General features: G+C 33.4%; 1 protein-coding gene across 3 annotated transcripts in view; it reads left to right on the top strand.

Annotated features, from left to right (window-relative positions):
- NECTIN3 (nectin cell adhesion molecule 3) overlaps positions 1-24,995 on the top strand; it is a 148,558-nt gene that overhangs the window by 68,619 nt on the left and 54,944 nt on the right. For 2 of the 3 annotated variants that reach the window (XM_062207864.1, XM_062207854.1), the window contains exon 6: positions 2,033-3,352. In XM_062207864.1, the coding sequence (XP_062063848.1) occupies positions 2,033-2,613 (581 nt within the window). In that variant the 3' untranslated portion in view covers positions 2,614-3,352. Of the gene's footprint in view, positions 1-2,032; positions 3,353-15,289; positions 15,429-18,205; positions 18,291-24,995 lie in introns of those variants that run through there. The other variant, XM_062207874.1, reaches the window with a different exon arrangement.

A 24,995-nucleotide genomic window follows, 5' to 3' on the forward strand; every position in this document is an offset into this window, starting at 1 on the left:
TTTCCTATTACTTCTGCCCCTTCAAATTCTAAATATATGAATTTTATTTTTGCAAATGATTTAATTTTTAGTCTGTTTCTTTAGTATCCTCATTATTAGAAATTTGATTATCTGAGGCTTTACTTTAAACTACAATGACCCTACAATTCTACAGTTTCCTTTAAATTGAATATATTCAGCTAATGAATATGTTCTAATAAATTAAAATTCTTTAAATTAAAATTCTTTGGGGCCAACGCTATGGCTCGCTTGGTTAATTCTCCGCCTGTGGCACCGGCATCCCATATGGGTGCCAGGTTCTAGTCCTGGTTGCTCCTCTTCCAGTCCAGCTCTATGCTGTGGCACGGGAGGGGAGGGGAGGATGACCGAAGTGCTTGGGCCCCTGCAACCTGCATAAGAGACCAGGAGGAAGCACCTGGCTCCTGGCTTCAGATCAGCACAGCGCCGGCCGTAGTGGCCATTTGGGGGGTGAACCAACGGAAGGAAGACCTTTCTTTCTCTCGCTGTCTACTTTTATCTGTCAAATAATATATATATATATACATATATATATATATACACACACATATATATATAAATTAAAATTCTTCCTTGATTCTTTTACATATATTTTGGTAACTGATATTCACATCAAAGTACTTGACCAGGATTACCTGGTATATATTAGTTTGAACTCATAGGAAATTAGTTATTCTGTACTTGTTAAGTTTTGTACTGTACTTCTAAATTTTTACCACATTCTATACATATGGCATTCCGTGATGAAACCTGTTTCAGTAAGTATTTTTCTTTAGCTTGTCAATATTAGAATAACTTACCCCATGTAGATTTAGTAGTTTTCTAACAATCATTTTTTAAAAACTCTGTCAGTACCACTCATTTAAAAATTAGAGGAGATTACCATTTGGGTTATTTATTTTTACCTGTGAAGAAATTTAAGATTTGTGAACTCATCCTTTCTTGAAACTGTAGAATTTTGTGTAACATGACCTACAAATACTTCTTAATTGATAATTAACCAATCTTTAATTTTTACTATTTATGTTTAGTTGCTTTTTAATATTAATGGCTATTTACTCTGTAATCTAATTTCTAAGTTCACAGGTTCATTTGCATCTAATATTTTAGTATTATTAGAATGTTCTCTCTAAAATATTAGTTACTCTTTTTGAGACTCCATCCTGAAGCAATAATATTAAATTTTGCAGAAATAGTTAAAATTCCTTAATTTTCTAAATGTTCAGATATCTTACCTATGGAGTATTAGATGTGATGATGAGCATTAATTTATCAATCTATGATTTATAACTTTTTAACTTAATCTATGTTTATATAGTCTCATTTGATAATAGCCAATTTGGTTAACACAGTTTAAACATATGCTTTTATTTTTAAACTACTAAATAATGGTCTTTATTATATAACTTCTTTCTTAAAATGTCTAGAGTTCCATTTATCTAAGTAAAATATTTTTGAGAGAATTATTAAACCAATGGCTTGTACTATGCCCACTTAACAAGAATCTATAGTTTTTCATTCTTTCAAAAATAAGCTCATATCATAAAAATAAGCCATATTAGGTAAAAATGGATATTAAGAAACTGGCTTTAATTTTTCATTCTTTTGTTTAGTTGTGCTACTGGCTAAGAATATATGCATTTGAATTATTAGAATTTTTTGATATGATAATTCTTAAGCCAGCTGTGTATGGGATATTTAATATAATACACTTCATTTAACAAATAAACAAAAAAGAGATAACCTATTCCCTGTTGTATACTACCACTCTTAAACTTGATGTAGAATAATTTAGGATTTACTTAATTGGTAACTGACTAAATGTCAGTTTTACATTTTTTAAAAATACATAAGTACCACTATCATCTATCTTAATTGAATTAAGAATGAAAAACTATTGTTACTGTGAATTTATATTCATTAACTGTGCTGTCTTTTCAACTTGCTGCTGAATCAGCTTGCATTGACATTCTTTGCCTTTCTGTGTCTTGTCTATCTTTACTGTTTCCATTAGATCCTCCTACCACTACCACCCTTCAGCCTACCATTCAGTGGCAACCCTCAACTGCTGACATCGAGGATCTAGCAACAGAACCTAAAAAATTGCCTTTCCCATTGTCAACCTTGGCAACAATTAAGGATGACACAATTGGCACAATCATTGCTAGTGTAGTGGGTGGGGCTCTCTTCATAGTGCTTGTAAGTGTTTTGGCTGGAATATTCTGCTATAGGAGAAGACGGACGTTTCGTGGAGATTACTTTGCCAAGAACTACATTCCACCTTCAGATATGCAAAAAGAATCACAAATAGATGTTCTTCAACAAGATGAGCTTGATTCTTATCCAGACAGTGTAAAAAAAGAAAACAAAAATCCAGTGAACAATCTAATACGTAAAGACTATTTAGAAGAACCTGAAAAGACCCAGTGGAACAATGTAGAAAATCTCAATAGGTTTGAAAGACCAATGGATTATTACGAAGATCTAAAAATGGGAATGAAGTTCGTCGGCGATGAACATTATGACGAAAATGAAGATGACTTAGTTTCACATGTAGATGGTTCCGTAATTTCCAGGAGGGAGTGGTATGTTTAGCAACCACTAAATGTGACTTAACTATGTACAATGTTTCATTCATACTAGTTGATCATTTTCAGATTGTTCATACTTTTTCTTGAGGAAGAATAAGCTTTTTCAAGTTGATTTTCAAGCTTTTTATATTCTATTCTGACAAATGAAAATGTAAAATCTAGATTCAGTGTATCTGAGCTGCTTTACAATTTTTTTCAATGCTGTACTACTGTCTCAAGATTTAAATTTTAATGCAGAGTACTTTATTAATCTGAGGCACACAGGTAAGAGGAAATGTCAACGTTAAATGTATGAGTTTTTGGTACAAAAATTAAAAAAAAAGGAAACTACCTTGGCATTGTGTATTAAATGTTTACCTAAAACTATACTCTCAAGTATGTTTGTTAAACAGATACCTCTCGAAGTTTATTACCACTAAATGATACTGCATCAAAATTGACTATAAAATTAATTCAAGAAATGTTTCTAAATATTTTTAGCATCCAAAAAAATTCAGCCTCTTAGAACATCTTTCTTTTTCAAAACATTATTTTCTAAGTTTCTATACAAATGAAATATTTACCTCTGCATTTTAATGAGCCTTGCCATAATTACTGTAAGGTGGCTTTGCAAAGATATTTTGTTGCACTAAAACTGTGGTAGTAAACTCAGTGAATATGATGTGTGAAAGAGCATAATTAGCTGATCAATATTTTTGTCCAAAATATATACAAGAGGAATAAAACATGCCTTTTAAAAATAATTATTGCAGTTTATTTCATCTCTGGAAGACAATTATCATATTGTCTTGTGAATATGGATTTTGGTACATTAAGCAGTAGCCTTATTTTAATGTTTTATGGCCTACATATGAATAGTAATAAAAAGATGTACACAGTTAAATACAGTGCAGAGAGGGAATTTCAGTATATTGGAGTATTAGTTTTAGAAATGATATATTCCAACCAGTAATCTATACAAAGAATTTTCTAGACCATCTTGTTTTAGTCATTTAATGTTGATGTTGTTCAAACGGGTAAATGTACAGAAAAGAAATTTAGAATAAACTTTGAAACTTTGAATTGAAGTAGAAAAATCTGAATTATAGAACTGGTCTTTAACACTTGCAAATGGATATTGGCAAATCATCCCCTTTTCCCTCTAAATGTATGTATGTGTTTCAAGATTTTTGTTTTCCCAATTAAAACTGGAAACATATCATGAGGAGTTTTTTTGTTTTTTCATATTTTACATAATTCATTATATTCTTTCCAGAATCATGTATCTTTTAGAAAGAAATACTATCTAAATCTTCCTAAATGGATCTTTGTGAGGTAATTAAATTGCTTCTGTAGTGGAGTTCTATAAAATTGTAACACAGCTGTTTTGAAGCCCAAAGAATGTTTTTGTATTGATGATTCATTTGAAAAAAAGTATTGTGTAGGATAAATGTTTGCCAGGGAAATGAAGTGAAAGTGAGTAAGAAAATTATAAATAAATTATTTTTTTAATGAAAAGCAAAGTAAATACTTTTTTAACCCTCCTAACCACCATGCTTTAAATTCTCATCAAACCTGTGTTTTAGAAGACAGAATTCTAAGGTTGGTGGAATGTTGCAAGTCACAAAAAGCTTTCTTTTAAGTGATTATAAACTAGTTTCCTTTTTTTTTTTTTAAATCAGGAATATTTTATGGAAATTAGAAACATTTTATTTCTCTTCCCGAACACTGAGTTACAGACTATATCATGTTAAGGAATGAAATTAAGTAAAGGTCACTGATAGCTTGTTTAAAAATGTCTGAGTTTTAATATGGTTAACCACGTATATATGAAAATAGTAAGACTTTGGGCAACACCATTGGAAGAATCCTTTCTTAATACTATGCTGTGATTGAAGTGACTTTATTTTTTATTTAAGTATCACAGATCATATGGCCACCAGATGATAGGTCAAGAATTTCTTTCCATGAAAGATAAAAATTTGTGGCTTTTTTAATTGGAATTTTCTCTTTAGAAATAACAGTTTGAAATACTTTGTTAATCTAAGCAGAATAATCTCATTTTGGATTATGTATAAATCTCCATTTGAATATAATCTGAAGGAAATTAATGATGTCTTTCAAGAACTACATTTAAAAAATATCTGCTTAATGATTTTGAACTTCCTTTTCCTTTATGACTCGCTGTGCACTTGGTTATTGTTTTTGTTTTTGTGGCAGAGGGCAGCAAGAAACCCACAAGTGAGTATTTAATGTATTCTGGATCATTAATATAAATAATTTGGCAAACTGGAAAGTTTCCAAATTTTAAGAATCCGATATTAGGACTTAAGACTTTGGAAGCATTGCACTGTTGTTTATTAGAACTTGATGTATGTTTACTGTACATACAGACGTGTTAGCATACATGAATAGTCATATTAAATAGTTTTATTAAGTTAATTTTTTGAATACCAGTAATGTACACAGCAAATTGATAAGTATGTATGAAAGTCCTACTATATTCTTGGAAAAGATGAATGAGTATTTTTACTATTTTTTGTATATATATTTATCTCTTCCATATGTTTTCAGTGGTTTTTGCATTTTTGTATTCGCTTTAGGGTTTTCCTTGATAATGGTTAAAATATTTCATTAATACAGTGAAGATGAATGTAACTCTTTTCTGCCATTTTTATTAAAATACATTGAAACTTCAATAAGCTAGAGATTAACTGTAATAATAATACTTCTCTGTAGTTGAAAGGTTTGATTTTTTATCATGTGCCTAATAGGTTTCTTTTTTTATTAATCTAATTAAAGAAACAATTAAGATTTTTTTTTAGCAGTAAATATTGCTTCTGATAGCTAAACACAGGCAAGTTTATCAGGCAACCCGTGGCTACATATCATGCATTAAGAGACTGTAAGAAGTTCAGTGTGTAAGTGTAAAAATTGAGAGAATTTAGTGATTTTGTATGTGAAAACATCTATTTGAGATTCATTTTGTTTTTGGTAAATATATGGAAGTAATCAGTGTAAAATACAAGAAGGGAAAATGGAACCTATATTGAATTTTTAATTTTAATAGTAGAATAGATTGAATTATTTTTCCTGTATACTTGCTAATTCGAAATATACTGTTCATAAAAAGGTTCTTTCTCAAATTTTGGGTATATTGAGTTGGGGTTTAATTTTAGTTTGTACCTATGGTAATCTAATTTATTTTCTTTCTTTCCTCCTTTCTTTCTCTTTCTCTTTTTCTTTTTCTTTTTCTTTTTTTTTCTTTCTTTCCCAACTTACATACTAGGTGTTATTCCTAATAGCCATGCAACTAATTTTTAAATAAAAGTTTTAAAAAATCTTCAGAAGTATATTTCTGTAATGAGCCTATGACTGTGTATTATGTTCTTTGTTCTCATTATGGTATTTTCTAGTGTGTGTGTTTGCATGTGTGGATGTAGCGTATTTTCCTTTATTTTTTTTAAATTAACACAGTGAGATATTTCAACTAATGTGTGAACTGAACAAATAAGACATTCGACCTCCCTTTTCCTTACCATTCTTCCATGTTTGGTGCTTGCCAGCTCCTTGCCTCCAGTGTTTTTACAGTCTGTGACACGTTTTTGTGATCTCTTGTCACACCACTGTGCTGTGTGACTCTGGAACCTATTACTTTTCATCCAACAGTGTTTTTGGTTCCTTTATCCTACCACTATCTGTGTCTCCCAAACCATCCTATCCAGTCTCTACTAATCACTTTTCTGATTTCAAATTGACCTTTTCTTCTTTAACTTCCACATATGAGAGAGAGCACACTGCATTTGCCTTTTTTGTCTAGCTTGTTTCACTTAATGAACTCCAGTTCCATCCATTTTGCTGTAGATGTCAGGATTACATTCTTTTTGATGATTGAATAATATTCTGTCATGTGTTTATACCACATTTAGCTATCAAAGTAGAAAATTAGAGCCTACTTTATTTTCTCAGACAAGACTAATACCATATTAAGGATACAGTTAAAGTTTCAGAGAGCACATAGAATTAGGTGTTAGTCATTACACTCTTGATTTTTTTTAATTTTAAAAATTTTTCATCATTTAAACATTTTTTTCTGATACTTTTTCATGTTACCGTAATATTAACACAAAGAGAATAGATTAAATGTAGGTACAGTTATAAGAATATGATATTAACCATTTAATTTGTATTTCATATACACATGAATAACATTTGAAAATATCTGAGAAAAGGTTTCATCTGTACTGATCATGTATAGGCATTTTTTTCTTGTCATTATTTCCTAAGCAGTGTAACAACTATTTACAAAGCATTTGCATTGTTAGGTATTGTAAGTAATATGGAGATGCTTTAAAGTATGTGGGAGATGTACATAAGACATGTGCAAATAATACACCATTTTATCAAAGGGATTTGAATATTTGTTGTGGATATCAAGAGATGACCATTGACTTTCACTTTGAAATGAACACATTTCACGATATTGATCTTGCCCTCTAGCTATGTTTACTTACTGTTTGTGAGTTTTGCTTAGAAATAACAGTATTTTGAATTATTTTTGTAATCAATTTCACTGCATCTTTTTGACATTTTGTATGTTTTCTCTAAACTTTATTTTAGAAAATGCAGCAACCTTTTTGTGATTAACGTACAATTTGAATGCAATTTCAAGATCCTCTCATGGTATACCCTCAAAAATGCATAAAAGAATCTTTGGAATAGTGTACAGCATACATCAAGTTTCATGTTTTAAAACTCTGTTTCTTGTCTGTTCTTTGACTTAAGTAGAGATAGGTTTCTGTCGAGCTTGAAAGTTAGTTTTGTTTACAAAAAAGCTTTTATTCTTGAACCATGGTAATAGTTATTCTTACCCATTTCATTTTAGAAGCATAAAACATGCTTCCATAGGGGGTCAAGATATATTTCAATGCCTTTTAGTTAGTTAATATATATACTATGATACCTTTTAGTTAATAGGGTCTGGCTGGGTGCTAATGATTGAAACAGACTAAAACATGAGCTTTAGAATGATAAATTAAAAAATACAAATGATTCTCAAAACTTCAGAATAACTGGAGGCCTCACTTTCTTACATGCCTATTTAATATTTCTGCATGCACATGGCATCTACCTGTAGAATCTCAGTTATGAGAAATATTTTGGAAAATCCAGTTATGAGGAGACACTGTTTTCCAAAAGTCAGGAAAATAACTGACTCTAGATGCTTTGAACACTTTCCCAATTTTTTTAGAGTTTATGGAAAATTATACAAAAATAGAGTAAATAAATTAACCTCATCTTCAGTTACTATCAGTTCTTGATCAATGTTGTTTCATTTATACCCATACCCATGTAAGCTCTTTTGCCATTACTTCTTCTTTAAATATAAATCAGTATTTAATTCTAAAGGATAAGGACATTTTGAAAACTAACCATGATATAATTGTTGTAGTAGAAATTCATAATTTATTAATATCAATAATTTATAAGATCAGAATTTCTTTTTTAACTTTTATTTAATAAATATAAATTTCTAGAGTACAGCTTTTGGATTACAGTGGCTTTTTCACCCCATAACTTCCCTCCCACCCACAACCCTCCCATCTCCTGCTCCCTCTCCCATTCCATTCACATCAAGATTCATTTTCAGTTATCTTTATATACAGCAGAAGATGAAAATTTCTAATCATATTTTCTCAGGTTTAGTCTGGATCTGAGTGTGATCCATATACTTTGTTTGCTAGAAATGCCATTTAATCGGTGCCATCCCCTGCCCACCCCTCATTTTTCCCTTGCAATTTATTTGTTTAGAAAACAATTTCATTTTTCTTAGTTTCCCAGTTTGGATTGTGCCGATTTCACCCATATGGATCATCCTGTGTCATCTTTAAACTGATAGTGAAGTCTAGAACTTTGGGTTAGATTCAGGTTTAATCTGGGGGACAAGAGTACTTCATAGGGTAGGTATATTCTCCCATCAGAAGGCACACAATGCCGACTGTTGTAAAGCTCTGAATTGGGAGCCATCTGATACTCAATGTCTGGATCTGTTAATAGCTAGCCTGTTAGAGTCTAGATCTGTTTAGTGTTAATTTTGGTTTTAAAAAAAGCACCATGTGCTTTGATGTCTGAATGTGTCCATGTTGCTCTTTTTACCTGAAATCACCTTTCCTCATTTTTCCACACAGGGAAAGATCCAGCTCAAATGATTTATGAAACTTCCTTCTTTAGAATTATTGATAACTGCTTGTATTCTTTTAGATCAACTTCAGTCTACCATAACTTCACATTTTAATCTGGTTTCTACCTGTCTTTTCCAGACTAGTGAAAGTTCTTTTTTTTTTTTTTTTTTTTATTTTTTGACAGGCAGAGTGGACAGTGAGAGAGAGAGAGAGACAGAGAGAAAGGTCTTCCTTTGCCGTTGGTTCACCCTCTAATGGCCGCCGCGGTAGCGCGCTGCGGCCGGCGCACCGCGCTGTTCCGATGGCAGGAGCCAGGTGCTTCTCCTGGTCTCCCATGGGGTGCAGAGCCCAAACACTCGGGCCATCCTCCACTGCACTCCCTGGCCACAGCAGAGAGCTGGCCTGGAAGAGGGGCAACCGGGACAGGATCGGTGCCCTGACCGGGACTAGAACCCGGTGTGCCGGCGCCGCAAGGCGGAGGATTAGCCTGTTGAGCCACGGCGCCGGCCTGTGAAAGTTCTTTTGACTGTCAGTTAAAAACTAGTATGTAGTCCAATTACATGTCCATTTCTATAGCAGTGGGCTAATGCATTATAAAATAGAAATGGAAGTTATAACTGAAAATGCTCTTAAAGTATTAATGCTTTTTCTTACTTAACACCATAATACGGGAAGCAATATGTGCTTTATTTGAAAAGTTAACATTTTTACTAAGATGTTTTTGAGAAAACCACGTGATTGTGCTTCACTTGTTTAATTTAGTTTTATACCTTTGGATTCACTGTTTCAAATGTCTGATTACATGTTCAGTGTGTGTCAGAGAGTTTTTAAGTGTGCTAACTAAAATGCTGTTTCTCGAAAACAAGTTCAAATAGAAAAAGTACATTGTTGGGGATGTGAACAGTTTTTATCTCAACCACTGTTTTCAGAGTTTTTCTTCATGTTCAAAATGCTTGATTTTTCAGTGTCTTGGTAATCCGAATAATATTACCCTCAGGCTAGCTATCATGGTTGGATATGAGGTTTATTGTTAATGAGTGAATGTAAATATTTTAGTCAGTTGCCTTATTTATTTGAATCTCTTTGCTTGTCACATCTTACTAGATTGCTATGGTTTTATTTCATAATATAACTGATATTCATATACTTGGAGTAGAACTATTTATATTGCTAGTTTTTAGTGTGATTTGTACATGCATTACTAGTGCTATCTTTATTTTACCAATTCTTTGTCAGAATCACGTTTACTAGGAATAAGTGTGTACTAGTATATAACATATAGATTAAGCACTGATAACACTCCCTTGGTCCATGTGTCAAGTATTTAGCTGTCACATGGGACACCCATGTAATTCCTCCTCTGCATTGTAAATGTTGGCTAAATTTTTATATCAATTTATTGAGCTGAGCTTTCATGTGTCATGGAGTACAGATTATGCTGAAAAGGAATAACTAAGTGATGCTGTATGTGTCTGCTTGATTTGGTTCCAGAACGATTCCAGCTCCATTCTTCACATATGATACTGTAGGTGCCCTTTGTGGCAGTTGAACACCTGACAAAGTGGAACAAGCAAAGCCGTCAGTGCCAATCTGTGTATTATATTCTGGTAAACATTATATTAAATGCCCTTTAACAAAGATAAGTGGTAGTATTTTACATTCATTGGATTATTATATTTCATGAATTCTGTGACCCATTTTGCTCCCTTTTATGAGGATTCAAGACTATAAAACATCCTTGCATTTTTAAATTGCACAATGGTTGGCACATAATGATCCTTGGTAATTTGTTGGATGAGAGGTTGAGGAGACTGAACAGACCCAAATTCAGAGCACTTTTATTTTTAAAAAGAGATAAATATTTGGATGGTTATAAAGACTCAGATATCATAATGAGAAGATAAAGGGGCTATTGAAAAGAGGCTAATGAAAAATGAGTGTATGGAAAAAAATGGTAATACAATGGTATATAGTATGAGAACACATAAGAGGAAGTTTGACTTGTAGTCCATCACATTAATCTTTGAATCATGATGTCATCACTGAAGTTTTGTCAAAGCTACTGAAGAGGAAGGAGGACACTGTTGTGTACATTTAATATGTGTGTTAGGTGTGCACATATGCTTAAATAGCCATCACGTTCATATTCCCTTGTATCAGACAACACTTTCACCTAGTTCAGTGTCTATGAAAGTTAGCCATATGTGTATTTCCCCCCCAAATATATTTCTTATATCTCTATTAAATTTTTAGTATGATGTATACCTAATTTTTGAACATTTTTCTCAGAAGATATGTGTAATATCTCTATTAGTAGTCTGCCTTTTGAAGATAAATTTCCAGAGATGTGGGTTAAAATAGCTGCTGTGATAACAGCAAGCTTTTCTTTTATAGACACATGCAAAAATTTTTAATGATAAATATTTTAATTCTCTTCTCTTTTTGTTTTCTGCTACTTGTAAGCCTGCCATTAGCTTTAGTAGAACATTTCCTTAGTTGATGGTAGTGTTGTTTCATGTCAGTCACCCAGTAAACCAGCTTAGCATTTAAAAATGCTAAGTTCTCCATATGTACTCCTCTAATTTTTTTTTCTCTTGTAGTGGTTTTATTGGAATAGAGTCTAAATAGTTTGTATTTTTGTGTGTGTGCAGAGGCAGTGTTTAAGACTAGAATTCTCAGTTTTCATCAAAATACTTTGGCATGAATTCAAATGATTGCACCTCTTTTTATTTCATAGTGATGTTCAATTCAATATCCTCAAAATATCAATACCTTTAAATATATTACATCTTTCTTCTCAATTACAGCTATAATCAGAAAAGGAAATATGAAATATAGCCCATATATATTTAACAATTTTCCTATGTGCGGTATATTATCCAGTCAGTAAATGGATTCATGCCTCATTTTTCTAATTGCTCATTTCAGCACTTACCTGCCTATTCTGAAACTATGAAGAGGTATGCTCAAAAAATGATACGTATGCATAAAGAATGAATTAATGGAACCAGGTGAAATAAAGATGCCTGTATTATGCTAGAAGGAAATGTCATGTGTACATAGTTAACTCTTGTTCGGAACATCCTGGATCTAAATATTATAAGACTAACAGAATTGGATTAGCAGGTCATAAATAAAATGTTTAAAAATCATATCTGTTAAGACATGAGAATTACTTCATCATATTAAAAGTAGCAACTATTTTGAGTTGGTAATTATTTTAAGATGCTAAAAGTTACATGAATATGCTTTAGTACCTAGCAAAACACCATTAAATTGCAGACTGTTGCTAAAATGAAGTGAAAGGCTTTTTTTAAAACTTTCATTTAGTAAATATAAATTTCCAAAGTACAGTTTATGGATTACAATGGTTTTTCCCCCCTAAAACTTACCTCCCACCTGCAACCCTCCCATCTCCTGCTCCCTCTCCCACCCCATTCACATCAAGATTCATTTTCAATTATCTTTATATACAGAAGATCAATTTAGCATATATTAAGTAAAGACTTAAACAGTTTTCACCCACACAGAACATAAAGTATAAAATACTGTTTGAGTACCAGTTATAGCATTAATTCACATTGAACAACACATTAAGGACAGAGATCCTACATGAGGAGTAAGTGCACAGTGACTCCTGTTGTTGACTTAGCAAATTGACACTCTTGTTTATGGCTTCAGTAATCTCCCTAGGCTCTTGTCATGAGTTGCCAAGGCTATGGAAGCCTTTTGAGTTCGCCGACTTTGATCTTATTTAGACAAGGTCATAGTCAAAGTGGAAGTTCTCTCCTCCCTTCAGAGAAAGGCACCTCCTTCTTTGATGGCCTGTTGTTTCTACTGGGATCTCACAGAGATCTTTCATTTAGGTCCCCCCTGCCTCCCCCCACTTTTTTTTTTGCCAGAGTGTCTTGGCTTTCCATGATGAAAGGCTTTCTTGAAGAAGATGGCAGGTCTGATTAATTTATAATTATTTGTAGATTGAAAGTCTAATTTAGGCTAATTCTATTCAAAGTGAACTTTTGAAAAGTAAGTTTGGAAGTATTACTATATATGTGATATTAATTTTCTCATCAAATTATGGTGTAGAATAGGTTATTTGTAAGTATTCTCATATCTGCTTTTCACATTTATAAGTGCAAGGTAATATTGAACTGTACTAGGTTTCTAATCTTTTTCTCATCTAGCATATTTTCAATGGAGATAACTAAGGACTAGAGAAATAAGCAACAATAGACAAACCAAGACTATGTTAGCAGAGGAGGGTAACAATATGAATTGCCTGAGTTGGCTATAATGTTTAAGAATAATTAATTGTGTGCTATTTCACTAATTTTAGATTCTATTCAAGGTTTGAAAAAAATTGAAGTAAGTGACTTGTATTCATAAGAATTTTAGTCTAGAATGAGCCTAACAAGTTAACCCTCTAGTAAATAAACCAAGGCTTGTTAGTATACTGGAGAAATTTTAAGTTACAGAGAAAATAAAACATTACTTTTAGTAGTGTGAAACACCATGTGGTTCATATTTTTATAGTAGTTGGAAAATAATTAAAAATATATATTCATAAGCATAGAAATACTATGATGGTAAGTAGGTAATATATATTTCAGACCTGATAGTGCTTAATTTAAATTTACTGTGTCTGGATCCTAACAATAATTGTAGCTACTTAAGAGTAAGTAATTTGAATATTTGTGAATATGTTAATTTAGTGAGAACTGAGAAATCTTCATTACCAAATAGACAAAAGGCAAGTCTATATTAGATGTTGTCAAAGAAAATAATTTTTACAAAGGTGTGTGAAAGTTTATATCCTATCTCATTCTTTTAGTTTGTTGTGTTCTTTACTGCCCATTAATTCAATGACCTTGGGCAGATTATTTAACTTTAGACCTGTAGTATTTTCTTTTTTTTTTTTAACTTTTATTTAGTAAATATAAATTTCCAAAGTACAGTTTTTGGATTACAATGTCTTTCCCCCCCATAACTTCCCTCCCACTCGCATCCCTCCCATCTCCCGCTCCCTCTCCCTCTCCCATTCCATTCACATCAAGATTCATTTTCAATTCTCTTTATCTACAGAAGATCGATTTAGTATATATTAAGTAAGGATTTCATCAGTTTGCACCCACACAGGAACACAAAGTGTAAAATACTGTTTCAGTACTAGTTATAGCATTACTTCACATTGGACAACACATTAAGGACAGAGATCCCACATGAGAAGTAAGTACACAGTGACTCCTGTTGCTGGCTTAACAATTTGACACTCTTGTTTATGGCATGAGTAATCTCCCTAGGCTCTAGTCATAAGTTGCCAAGGCTATGGAAGCCTTTTGAGTTCACCCACTTCGATCTTATTCCGACAGGGTCATAGCCAAAGTGGAAGCTCTCTCTTCCCTTCAGAGAAAGGTACCTCCTTCTTTGATGGCCCGTTCTTTCTACTGTGATCTCACTCACAGAGATCTTTCATTTAAGACCTGTAGTATTTTCATTTATAGAATATTGTCTTCAATAACTATTATTGGTTAGTTAACAGAATCATGTATGTGAAGGAACTTTGTAAATTATGAATCATCCCACAAAATTTAACTGGAGGATTTAGTATGGCTGAGATTGCCAAAATAATACTCAGAGATCGATAGTTTTGTCATATCCCTTAATAATTATATTTTCAAATGCATAGTTAAATGGGATAATTTTAGTAGATTTCCTTTTTTGAGGGGGTAGTTAATGAAATAAAGTGACTTACCAGTTTTAAAAGTGTGTGAAAATGCTGATTGTTACATATATCTTTTACATTTTAGAAAACGTGGTTTGGGGAAGGGAAATTGGTATTCAGAAATGATTTAGTGTGCCTATAGCCAGGAGATAGGAAAGAATTCACATTTAATTTTGTAGTAAAGATGATATGTTCAGTGTACTTTTTATTAGTTATACATGAATTAGGGAAATTTTACGCAATGAGTACTGTTTTAGAATGTTTACTCGTATTTTAAAATGTTGCTTTAAAGCATTTAAAAATTTTACTGTGTTTGTTGTCACTTCTTTGATTAGGTAATCTAGGATGTATTTGGTTGTTGTTTTATCTTCCCTTGAAGGTTTTTGGTTTCTTCAATAGATTTTTTAAAATTTTAATAGAATAAAAATGGTAAGTATTTGTATTCTTGGTCAGGTCTTGAAGAACAGTAATATTTTTGTCACCTTTTAGAGTAATTGTTTTCATTCTTAATCTTTTCTCCTTCACACATTCTCTGACCACAGAAATAGATTTACTTGTTGATGACTGACTAGGGTATCCTTTTTATAATTTGAAGGACACAAAGCTGGGTGCTAAGGTAGAAGGAGAAAACAGTGTTAGCATAATGGTAAAAAATTAATCAAATTTGGGGTCCTCTGGGCGGGCAGTTGGATAAGATACTTCAATCATGCAGTCTCTGCACATTGTAGAAAGTAAAATATGCAACATCATAAACTCTTTAAAATTGTTTGAAAAGACTAATTTTTGTTACTTTACAGATGTTCCGTTTAAGCAGACCTCTTCTATAGCAGTTGCTGGAGCTGTAATTGGAGCTGTTCTTGCCCTTTTTATCATTGCTATCTTTATGACTGTGCTGCTGACTCCAAGGAAAAAGAGACCATCCTATCTTGACAAAGTGTAGGTAACTTTTCTGCCTGTTTTCAACTGTGCGTATTCATTATCCATAGGTCTTTATATGTCTCTTTACAGCTACACATACATAGAGTCCAAAGGATGGAGTGAAGATTATATCACTTTTGTTAAATGACCATACTTGGTCCAAATGTCTCAAACTACTCTTGATAAATGAACAATATCAAGGGGCTGCTGGAGACAAATATATTGGATATATTTTACACAATTGCTTATTAGACATCCTTCTAAATGCAGCATAATGATACTTTATGTTGTTCTGCCTTCTGAATAGCAAAGTGGGCCTCTGTTGAAGTAAGTAGTTTTTGAAAAACAAATATAAAAGTATTTTAGAAATTTTAATTACTTCTTGAATGTGTATGCTTGTCAGCTACTAAGAGTTATTATATAGATTGAGTTTTTTAGATTTATTTATTTATCTGAAAGTTGGAGTTACACAGAGAGAGAAAGTGTTCCATCTGCTGGTTCACTCTCCAGATGGCTGCAATGGCTAGAGGTGTGCTGATCCAAAGCCAGGAGCCGGGAGCTTCTAGGTCTCCCACACGGGTACAGGGGCCCAAGGACTTGGGCCATCTTCTGCTTTCCCTGGCCGTAGCAGAGAGCTGGATTGGAAGTGAAGCAGCTGGGACTCGAACCGGAGCCCATATGGGATGCCGGCACTGCAGGCAGCGGCTTTTCCTGCTATGCCACAGTGTTAGCCCCTAAATAGATTGAGTTTTGAGTTTTTTTTTTTTTTTTCATTAAGAAAAATACTGGGTGATTACAAAATAGGCATCATTTCTTTAAAGAATAAATAATTCTTTCACCTAATCATTGAATTAGAATTTAAAGTCCTAAATTGCACCTTGTTTCAAATGAATCAAATGGGGCAACATTTGGAGTCTCTTAATTACATTGATAGCTTTGGTGCTTCATAAGTGAAATGTGAATCATACTGTACCTACTTAGCTTGTTGTGATGAGGATAGAACAAGTTAATGTTTTATAAAAAATTCTATATAAATGGCATTTTTGAGCAGTTATTAGTTTTTAATATTAAAGCCACAGCCTAGCTTTTAAAGAGTATATTTCTTTTATACTTACAAATGCTTTGTATATATCTCTGCTCTCTATTTTGACCCAATTATAGCAGTGGTCTTTGTGGATTTAAAACGCATCAGAATCAGTTTCAGCTTTATCATAGTCAAATTAGTAGTATGACCGTGAACAATTCCTTTTACTTCCATAAGCCTGTTTTCTTACCTAAACAGCCTATGGCCCCTCATAGTCAAATTAGTAGTATGACTGTGAACAATTCTTTTTACTTTTTTTTTTTTTTTTTGACAGGCAGAGTGGATAGTGAGAGAGAGAGACAGAGACAAAGGTCTTCCTTTTTGCCGTTGGTTCACCCTCCAATGGCCGCTGCGGCCGGCTCAACGTGCTGATCCGAAGCCAGGAGCCAGGTGCTTCTCCTGGTCTCCCATGCGGGTGCAGGGCCCAAGGACTTGGGCCATCCTCCACTGCCTTCCCGGGCCATAGCAGAGAGCTGGCCTGGAAGAGGGGCAACCGGGATAGAATCCGGCACCCTAACCGGGACTAGATCCTGGTATGCCGGCGCCGCAAGGTGGAGGATTAGCCTGTTAAGCCACGGCGCCGGCCCTTTTTACTTCTTTAAGCCTGATTTTTTTACCTAAACAGCCTATGGCCCCTCAAAGCTGTAAATTTGCTGTGATTTTCATTAGACAAAAAGAAACAGCTGTTTTGTACAAAGGACAGCAAAGTATTCTTTCACAGTAATACCTGTGACACTGGAGTTTTTCAAGAGTGAGTAGCATGTTGTCGGCATCATGTTGGTTCTCAGATTATCTCAGCCTTTTCTATGGTCTTAAAACATATTTTACTAGTAGGCTAATAAATTCATGTAACCATTTTATTTATTGTTTGGATTCTGTGCATATAAAATATTACTTTATGCTCTTAAAAATTGTCAGACTACAGAGAATTTATTACTTCATCTGTAGCTTCGACTCCCTTTATCCTTTAGTAAAGATGATCTTTTACTGATTAAAAGTACTGAAAATATCTGTAATTTTCAAAAGTGTGAGTATATATAATTTTCTAAAATACAGAGGTCTATAAGTTATAATTAAATTTATTTTTATAACTTTGAGATGTATGAAAATATGATTTTTGTTTTATAAATTAGGTCATTTTGGAAAAAATAAGTGCCTTCCTTGAGAATATAATGTTCCCTTTGTTTATTTCAGGTGGCAAGATTTATATATGTAGATTACAAATCTTAGATTGTGGTAAATATTCTAAATGATGAAACCTTTTGAAAATGTTTTAGAAGCATTTAAAATACATTATAAACTTTTTGTCATTTAAGATACAATCTTTTAAAGCACTTTTATGCCACATTGGAAGGAAACGTAATGACACACATATTTGACTGTCTTTAAAATATTGGTAGGCATAGTTAAATGTGAAAAAGTGGTCCTATGCCAAATTACTAAATTATAATTTTCAAAAAAAGCCTTCTGTGTGAATTTCTTCTTTAACCATCAACTAGCTTGATCATAAACATTGGAAAAATCTTTGATAGATGAAAGGAAATACAAGAACTGAATTAAACATGTAGACTAGGATAAAATTATGTATTTATGTATTGTAAAAAAATATCCTCAGAGTTTATGAGAACCTTGAAATTTTGGTTCTTTTTCTTTCTTTCTTTTTTTTTTTTCTGAATTTCACAGTCACCTTATCCAACCCTTTTTAATGCAGGATTGACCTTCCACCCACACATAAGCCACCTCCTATGTATGAAGAACGATCTCCCCCTTTGCCTCAGAAAACCCTCCTATATCAGGTATGTGTTCCTGAATATACTTATTCTAAAATACAGGAAAAATATGTAGCCATTTTTGATTTCTTTTGAAATGTTTAGTCATTATATCTTAATTATAACATAATAGTATCTAATTCTTAACATGCTCAGTCATTTCTCTGAAACATTTTGGTAATCAAACCTTGTCTACAGATTATTAAGAAAAGTTATGATGAGCATAGCTAAGACCCATCAGCAAGATATTAGGCTTTTTACCAAAAGCTTATAGTTGATGACATATTAGTATAGTTTATTGACATGCAGATTCATTGTAAAATATGCATTTTATATAAAACTTAGAAATGTTGAATGTCTTTGGAGGAGTATCATGAAGAACTTAGTTTTTTAGATTTTTTTTTTTTTTTTGTCTTATTCTTTCCTACCTATAAAAGATACTGAGGTTGTATAACACTGTATCCAGAATTTACCTCTAGGGATAATCTGTGGTATTTTCCTCCTAAAATGTATCTAGCTTTGGTTTAAGTAAAGCAAATTATTTGTCAACAATTTTTTTAATTTAGTAGGAAAATGCTAAAGGAATGTTTCTATCAAGATGTCAGCTTCTATTCCTTTGCCAGCTGTACATTTAATAATAGTTAACTTTACAAGCACTAAACAGGAAGGAGCTTTTCCTCACATGTGTACCCACTGTTGGTGGGCACCATCTTTGTCATTAATTCAAGTTAGGTGTGGTGTCCTGAGGTTGAAGATATGCCATATTTTAGACCTCTTTTAAGCAGTAGCATAATCTCTCACTTTTGGCAAATAACTGAAGGTGACAAGTAGTGTGAAATGTTGACAAGATACTTAGCTATGGCTGTTGTTAGATGCTGTGGATAAGCCATTTTCCTTCCTCAGCAAAGCTAGTGATTTGTCCGAGGATTTCTAGATTAGTTTGGGAAAATTTTTTTTTTTTTTTGGAAGATTCTTAGAGATTTTCATTTTTTAGGATAACCTTAATTGGATATAATATTAATCTTTTCAAGTTAACAAAGGATTATATAGCTTGTTATTTATATTCTCAAATATTTATAAATGCATCTGAGTTGGGAAGAGTTATTTGCCTCAGGTCATGTGACCTGGGGTTTAGTCAAGGAAATGTGGTTGCTATATATACCAGTGTAGATACTGCTTAAATAAATACAAAAGGAGGATTTTTCTTGGATGATTTGAGTTGATATTGGTATATACTGCAGTTTCTATTATGGTTGGAGTAAGAAACTTCCTGGTTGGATTATTTTGGAGACTGGAGTTTTCACATTGGGGGTGAAATTATTCAGTTGCTGAATAGTCATTTTTATTAATAGTAAGTTGTATAACTTTGAAAGTCATGAACCTGGGTCGGAACAAAACCTTATATGGAAAAGGAAAGAAAGATGTTTCAGAAAATTTACAGCAAACCTAAAAGGTACAGCAAACATTGGGCTTTAGAGAGTCAGAGCTGATTCTGTTACCTCAGTTGCAAAATTAATCAGTTGAAAACATTGTTTCCTTTCTCTAGCTCTAAAACTGCTCTGGAGAGTGAGAGCTTGAGTTGGATGTGAAATAAACAATTTCATTCTTTTTTTTTTTTTTTTTTTTTGACAGGCAGAGTGGATAGTGAGAGAGACAGAGACAAAGGTCTTCCTTTTTGCCGTTGGTTCACCCTCCAGTGGCCGCTGCGGCCGGCGCATTGCGCTGATCTGAAGCCAGGAGCCAGGTGCTTCTCCTGGTCTCCCATGCAGGTGCAGGGCCCAAGGACTTGGGCCATCCTCCACTGCCTTCCTGGGCCATAGCAGAGAGCTGGCCTGGGAGAGGGGCAACCGGGATAGAATCTGGCGCCCCAACTGGGACTAGAACCCAGTGTGCCAGCGCCGCAAGGTGGAGGATTAGCCTTAACAGCCACGGCGCCGGCCCACAATTTCATTCTTAATTCCATTAAACATTTAGTAATAAAATTTAGGCTAAAATCATCATCTGTAAAATAATGTATTATGATTCATGAACGCTAATGTCATATGTTGGTTATATGGATGTTGGTTCTTTGTTTAATCTTATCAGTGTAGAAATTGTATAGTAATTGTCTCCTGGTTACCAAGAAATCTGTTTTATGTAATTATTTAATTAGTTTCATGCATTGATGGCATACTATAATAGTAAATATCTTGTAATGTTCCACTGCTCTAGTTAACTTGTCAACTTTAAACTCATGAAATTATTCCTGCTTAGTCTTTAGTCATGAGTCTCATAGTGAGGAGGGTCTCATGCCCCCAGAATGCCACCAGTGGCTTTAAGCAAGAGACTCCCATCACCTCTACCCTGAGGGAGCAATCTCTCCCTGCTCAGCTGTTGATTTTATGGTAATAGTGACAGAAGTCAGCCTAGAAGTTTCTCCTCTACATATTGGGGATTGAGGTCTGGTATGGAGAAGTGGCAGTTTCCTTGCGTTGAACTTTGACTGTAAAGGTTTGTGGTGGCACGCATTTGAGGGTACTGAAACAAAATCATGGAAAAATAGAATTAAAGGATAAGTTTATTTTATGCTGAAATTTTAGAAATCCAGGAATTTTTAGTGTATATTGTAATGGACTTATTATAGACCTCTAATATTTATGATTTAAAAATTTTTTGTATCAAAATAACTTGGAAAGGCAGGCATTATGGCACAGCAGGTTAAGCCACTGAGTGCTGGTTTGAGTGTTGGCAATTCCACTTCTGATCCAATTCTCTGCTGATGATCGTTCGGCTACTTGAGATTCTGCTACCCATGTATGAGACCTGGATGGAGTTCCTGACTGGCTTTGGCCTCTTTTGGCCCTAGCTATTGGTTAGTGAACCTGTAGATGGAAGATCTCTCTCTCATTTTCATTCTCATTCTCATTCTGCCTTTCAAATACCTAAATAAATCTTTAAAAAAAGAACTTACATTTTAATTCTACTTTTCTGCAAACTTGTTGCACTAATGTCATATATGTGTTGATGTTTTTCTATGTTAAGTATTCTGTGTCATAAAGTGGAATATATGCATAAAGTCCTTGTATGATTGAAACAAGATTTTTCAGGGTCTACATGGAAACTAACTGAGAAACTATCGATTGCAGAGAACTTTGGTATAATATTAAAAAATTTTTTTAGTTATCTGATGACTACTAAAGTAGTCCTTCCTCTTCCAACTGCATATCTGTGTGGAGCTATTTTTGTTCTTTAGATACTGTCAGCTAAACAACATATTGTAAGATTGAGTAGTAATAGCAGATAGGAAAATCAAGATTTTTCCTTTTCACCCAGGCATTGTTAAAAATTGTAAAAATGGAATTACAAGAATGGTACTCTTCTCACTAAGCTTTGTTTTAGAAGTATTGTTTTTATTTAAAAGATCTTACTCATGCTAATATATAATATATATTCACTCTTTTTTTTTAACTTTTATTTAATAAATATAAATTTCCAAAGTACAGCTTTTGGATTACAGTGGCTTTCCCCCCCATAACTTCCCTCCCACTTGCAACCCTCCCATCTCCCGCTCCCTCTCCCATTCCATTCAAGTAGTACTCAAACAGTACTTTACACTTTGTGTTTCTGTGTGGGTGCAAACTGTTGAAATCTTTACTTAGTATATACTAAATTGATCTTCTGTATATAGATAATTGAAAGTGAATCTTAATGTGAATATATTCACTCTTAAAGGTTAAATATTTTAAGAAATTATTAACTTTTATATATAATATGCTGAATTTGGGAAGCTGTTACCGACACAGATAATTTTAGTCCTCAAAAGGTAAACCTGTGAAGGAGTCCTGAGGGCAAAATATTGAGAACCTCTGCTGCATACTGTAAGCAATGTGAATGCAAGGATACTGTCACTGTTGTGTAGAACTGCATGTATCCTTAGTGCACAACAGAGTACTTGGCACACAGTAGGTAACTGATGCACTTTTTAAAATTTTTTTAATTCTGAAAAGTTTTATTTATTATATATAACATGTTTTGATATATGTCTTTAACATGGGCTAATTAAGTCAATATATAATAATATATTACATCACAAGTTCTGATAAAAATTTTTGAATGAATAATTGAAAGAATCAAGCCATTTATATTCTCTTTAGCTTGTGATCTGTGAAATTTCTACATTGTTCTATAACATTTATATGTTAGATATTATATTCCAAAAATTTAGCATCTGTGTATCTAACATTTAGTACCAGTGTATTAGGCACCAGATATCAATGAAACTATGAAAAATCTATGAAAAAAGACAGAGAATAAACAAATACTCTGGGGAAATATCTCACAATATTAGTGGTGATAATCTTTATGTTAGACTTTTCAATAAATATTATTTTTATGTCATGTTTGTGTAATTTCTATTTTTTATGTAGCCCCTCCCATTCCCCCAGACATATATACCTCCAGTCAGTGGCCTTAAACAGGAAAATAAAGACCTATTGAAAGGCTGAATCATTGGACTGGAATGTGAGGTTGGTTGTACTGTTTATGCAGTGCTTCAGTAGAATTCATTGTTAGAAAAACTGATTTTTTTTCCTCAGTAATTCACTATACCATGTCTCATTCTTTAATAAATGTTTATAGATGTTCATAGGAAGAATGTTATTGGAAGAGTTCCTGTACGTATTTTTTGAGTAGATACAACGTGAAGAAATATTTTCTAAAATCTTCACTCCCCCATCTTTATTCCTGTTTACTTCTAACATCTCTTGTCAGATAACTACTTTAGTAATTTGACTTGTTACTATTTCTAAGCCTAAATAAGAAAATATCACATACATGCATTTTTATTTCCCTCTTTTGTAAAAGTTAGCATATTGTATATGCTGTTATATATCTTATCAATTCTTCCTGAGTTATAGGCTGGAGGTCTTTCGTTATTGTGATGCAGAGAGCATCTCATCATGTCTATAAAGGTTCTAAAGTGTGTATAGAACATAGTTTGTAAACTTGAAATGTTTTTAATGACTGTGATGAATAGTGTTGTATATGTGGTGTTTTGCATCCATGCAAACATAATGTGAAGGATATGCTTTTAGGTTTGGTCTTACTGCATCAAACAGTAAATAATTTATAGTTTTGATAGATATTAACAAATTATCCTCTGTAAGTGTTGTACTATTTTGCACTCCTACTAGTAATGTATATAATTTTCTGTTTATCCACAGGTTCACCGGTAGTAAATATTTTCTGCTTGATTATTGCTGATTTACTGAGAATGGCATATACATATAATTTTTAATACTGTTAATGAGTTTTAACAGCTTTTCATATGTTTAAAATGCCATTTATTTTCCTTAAAACTCATTCTTCTACATTTTAATTGGACAAAATTATGAACATTTATTTATTTTTTTTAAAAGATTTATTTATTTACTTGAAAGTCAGAGTTACACACAGAGAGAAGGAGAGGCAGAGAGAGAGAGGTCTTCCATCTGGTGGTTCACTATCCAATTGGCCACAATGGCCGGAGCTGTGCCCAGTCCACAACTAGGAGCCAGGAGCTTCTTCCAGGTATCTCCCGCAGGTGCAGGGGCCCAAGCACTTGGGTCATCTTGTACTGCTTTCCCAGGCCATAGCAGAGAGCTGGATCAGTAGTGGAGCTTCTGGGGTTCAAACCAGCACCCATATGGGATGCCAGCACTGCAGGCAGTGGCTTTACCCACTACGTCACAGCGCCGGCCCCAGTGATAAGATTTTGATTTTGTGAAATTTTGAGACTTTTTGTGGCCTAATATATGGTCTGTCCTAGAGAATGATGCATGTGCTGATAGAAAGAATGTGTGTTCTGTAAATCTTGCATGGAATGTATTGTAATCTCTTAATTATCTTTGATATTTCTGTGTTGATTTTTTCTTTGGGTGATCACCTGTAAAGTTATGAACATTTAAACATTTTCTAAGTGTATGTGAAAAGCTTTTGTTTTGATTTCAACGTGGGTATTGCTCCTTGGTATTCAAGTTGGTGAAAAAGAAAATTTAGTAAGATGAATTACATATTTTTCATTGATATATGTTGCAAGAAGATAAGAAATGCAAAACTGTTATGGCTAGAACTCAAATGTTACCAGACATTGTCATTTTGTTATTATTGTTGTTTTTCTTTTTTACTTATTTGAGAGGCAGAGAGACACAGATAGGTAAATAGAGAGCTCCCATCCATTGGTACACTTCCCATATCCTACAGTATACTGAGCTAGGTCCATGTCAAAGCTGGGAGCCAGGAATTCAACCCAGGTTCCCACATGGGTGGCAGGGACTCAATTACTTAGGCCTCCCAGAATTGCCTTTAACAAAAGACTAGAATTAAGAGTGGAGGGATGTAGGCAAAGGATGTCACCACTAGCCCAAATGTCAGCTTCCAAACTGGGTTTTTAAAAAAACTCAAGTTTGAGAGTTAGAGATATATCTTTCAGGTATGTTAGTTTCAATTATCAATCATGCCATATTTCATTTAAGCCTCTCTTGAACCTCTTTGTCCGTATGTTCTTTATAATATCATAGACTTCCATTATTTTCCTTTCAACACATCACTACTTCTTCTAATATTTTTAGGTAGGTAACTCTTTTTAAATAATCATCAGTGGTCTGGTTTTTGTCCTCCTCCCCACAATATCTGGATGTTGTACAATGCTTACAGATACTACTAGTAGTTAACGATCTTTGGAGTCAGGAGATCACAAGGAAGAAGATGATAGAA

Source organism: Lepus europaeus, chromosome 2, assembly GCF_033115175.1.
Source record: "Lepus europaeus isolate LE1 chromosome 2, mLepTim1.pri, whole genome shotgun sequence".
Lineage (NCBI taxonomy): Eukaryota > Metazoa > Chordata > Mammalia > Lagomorpha > Leporidae > Lepus > Lepus europaeus.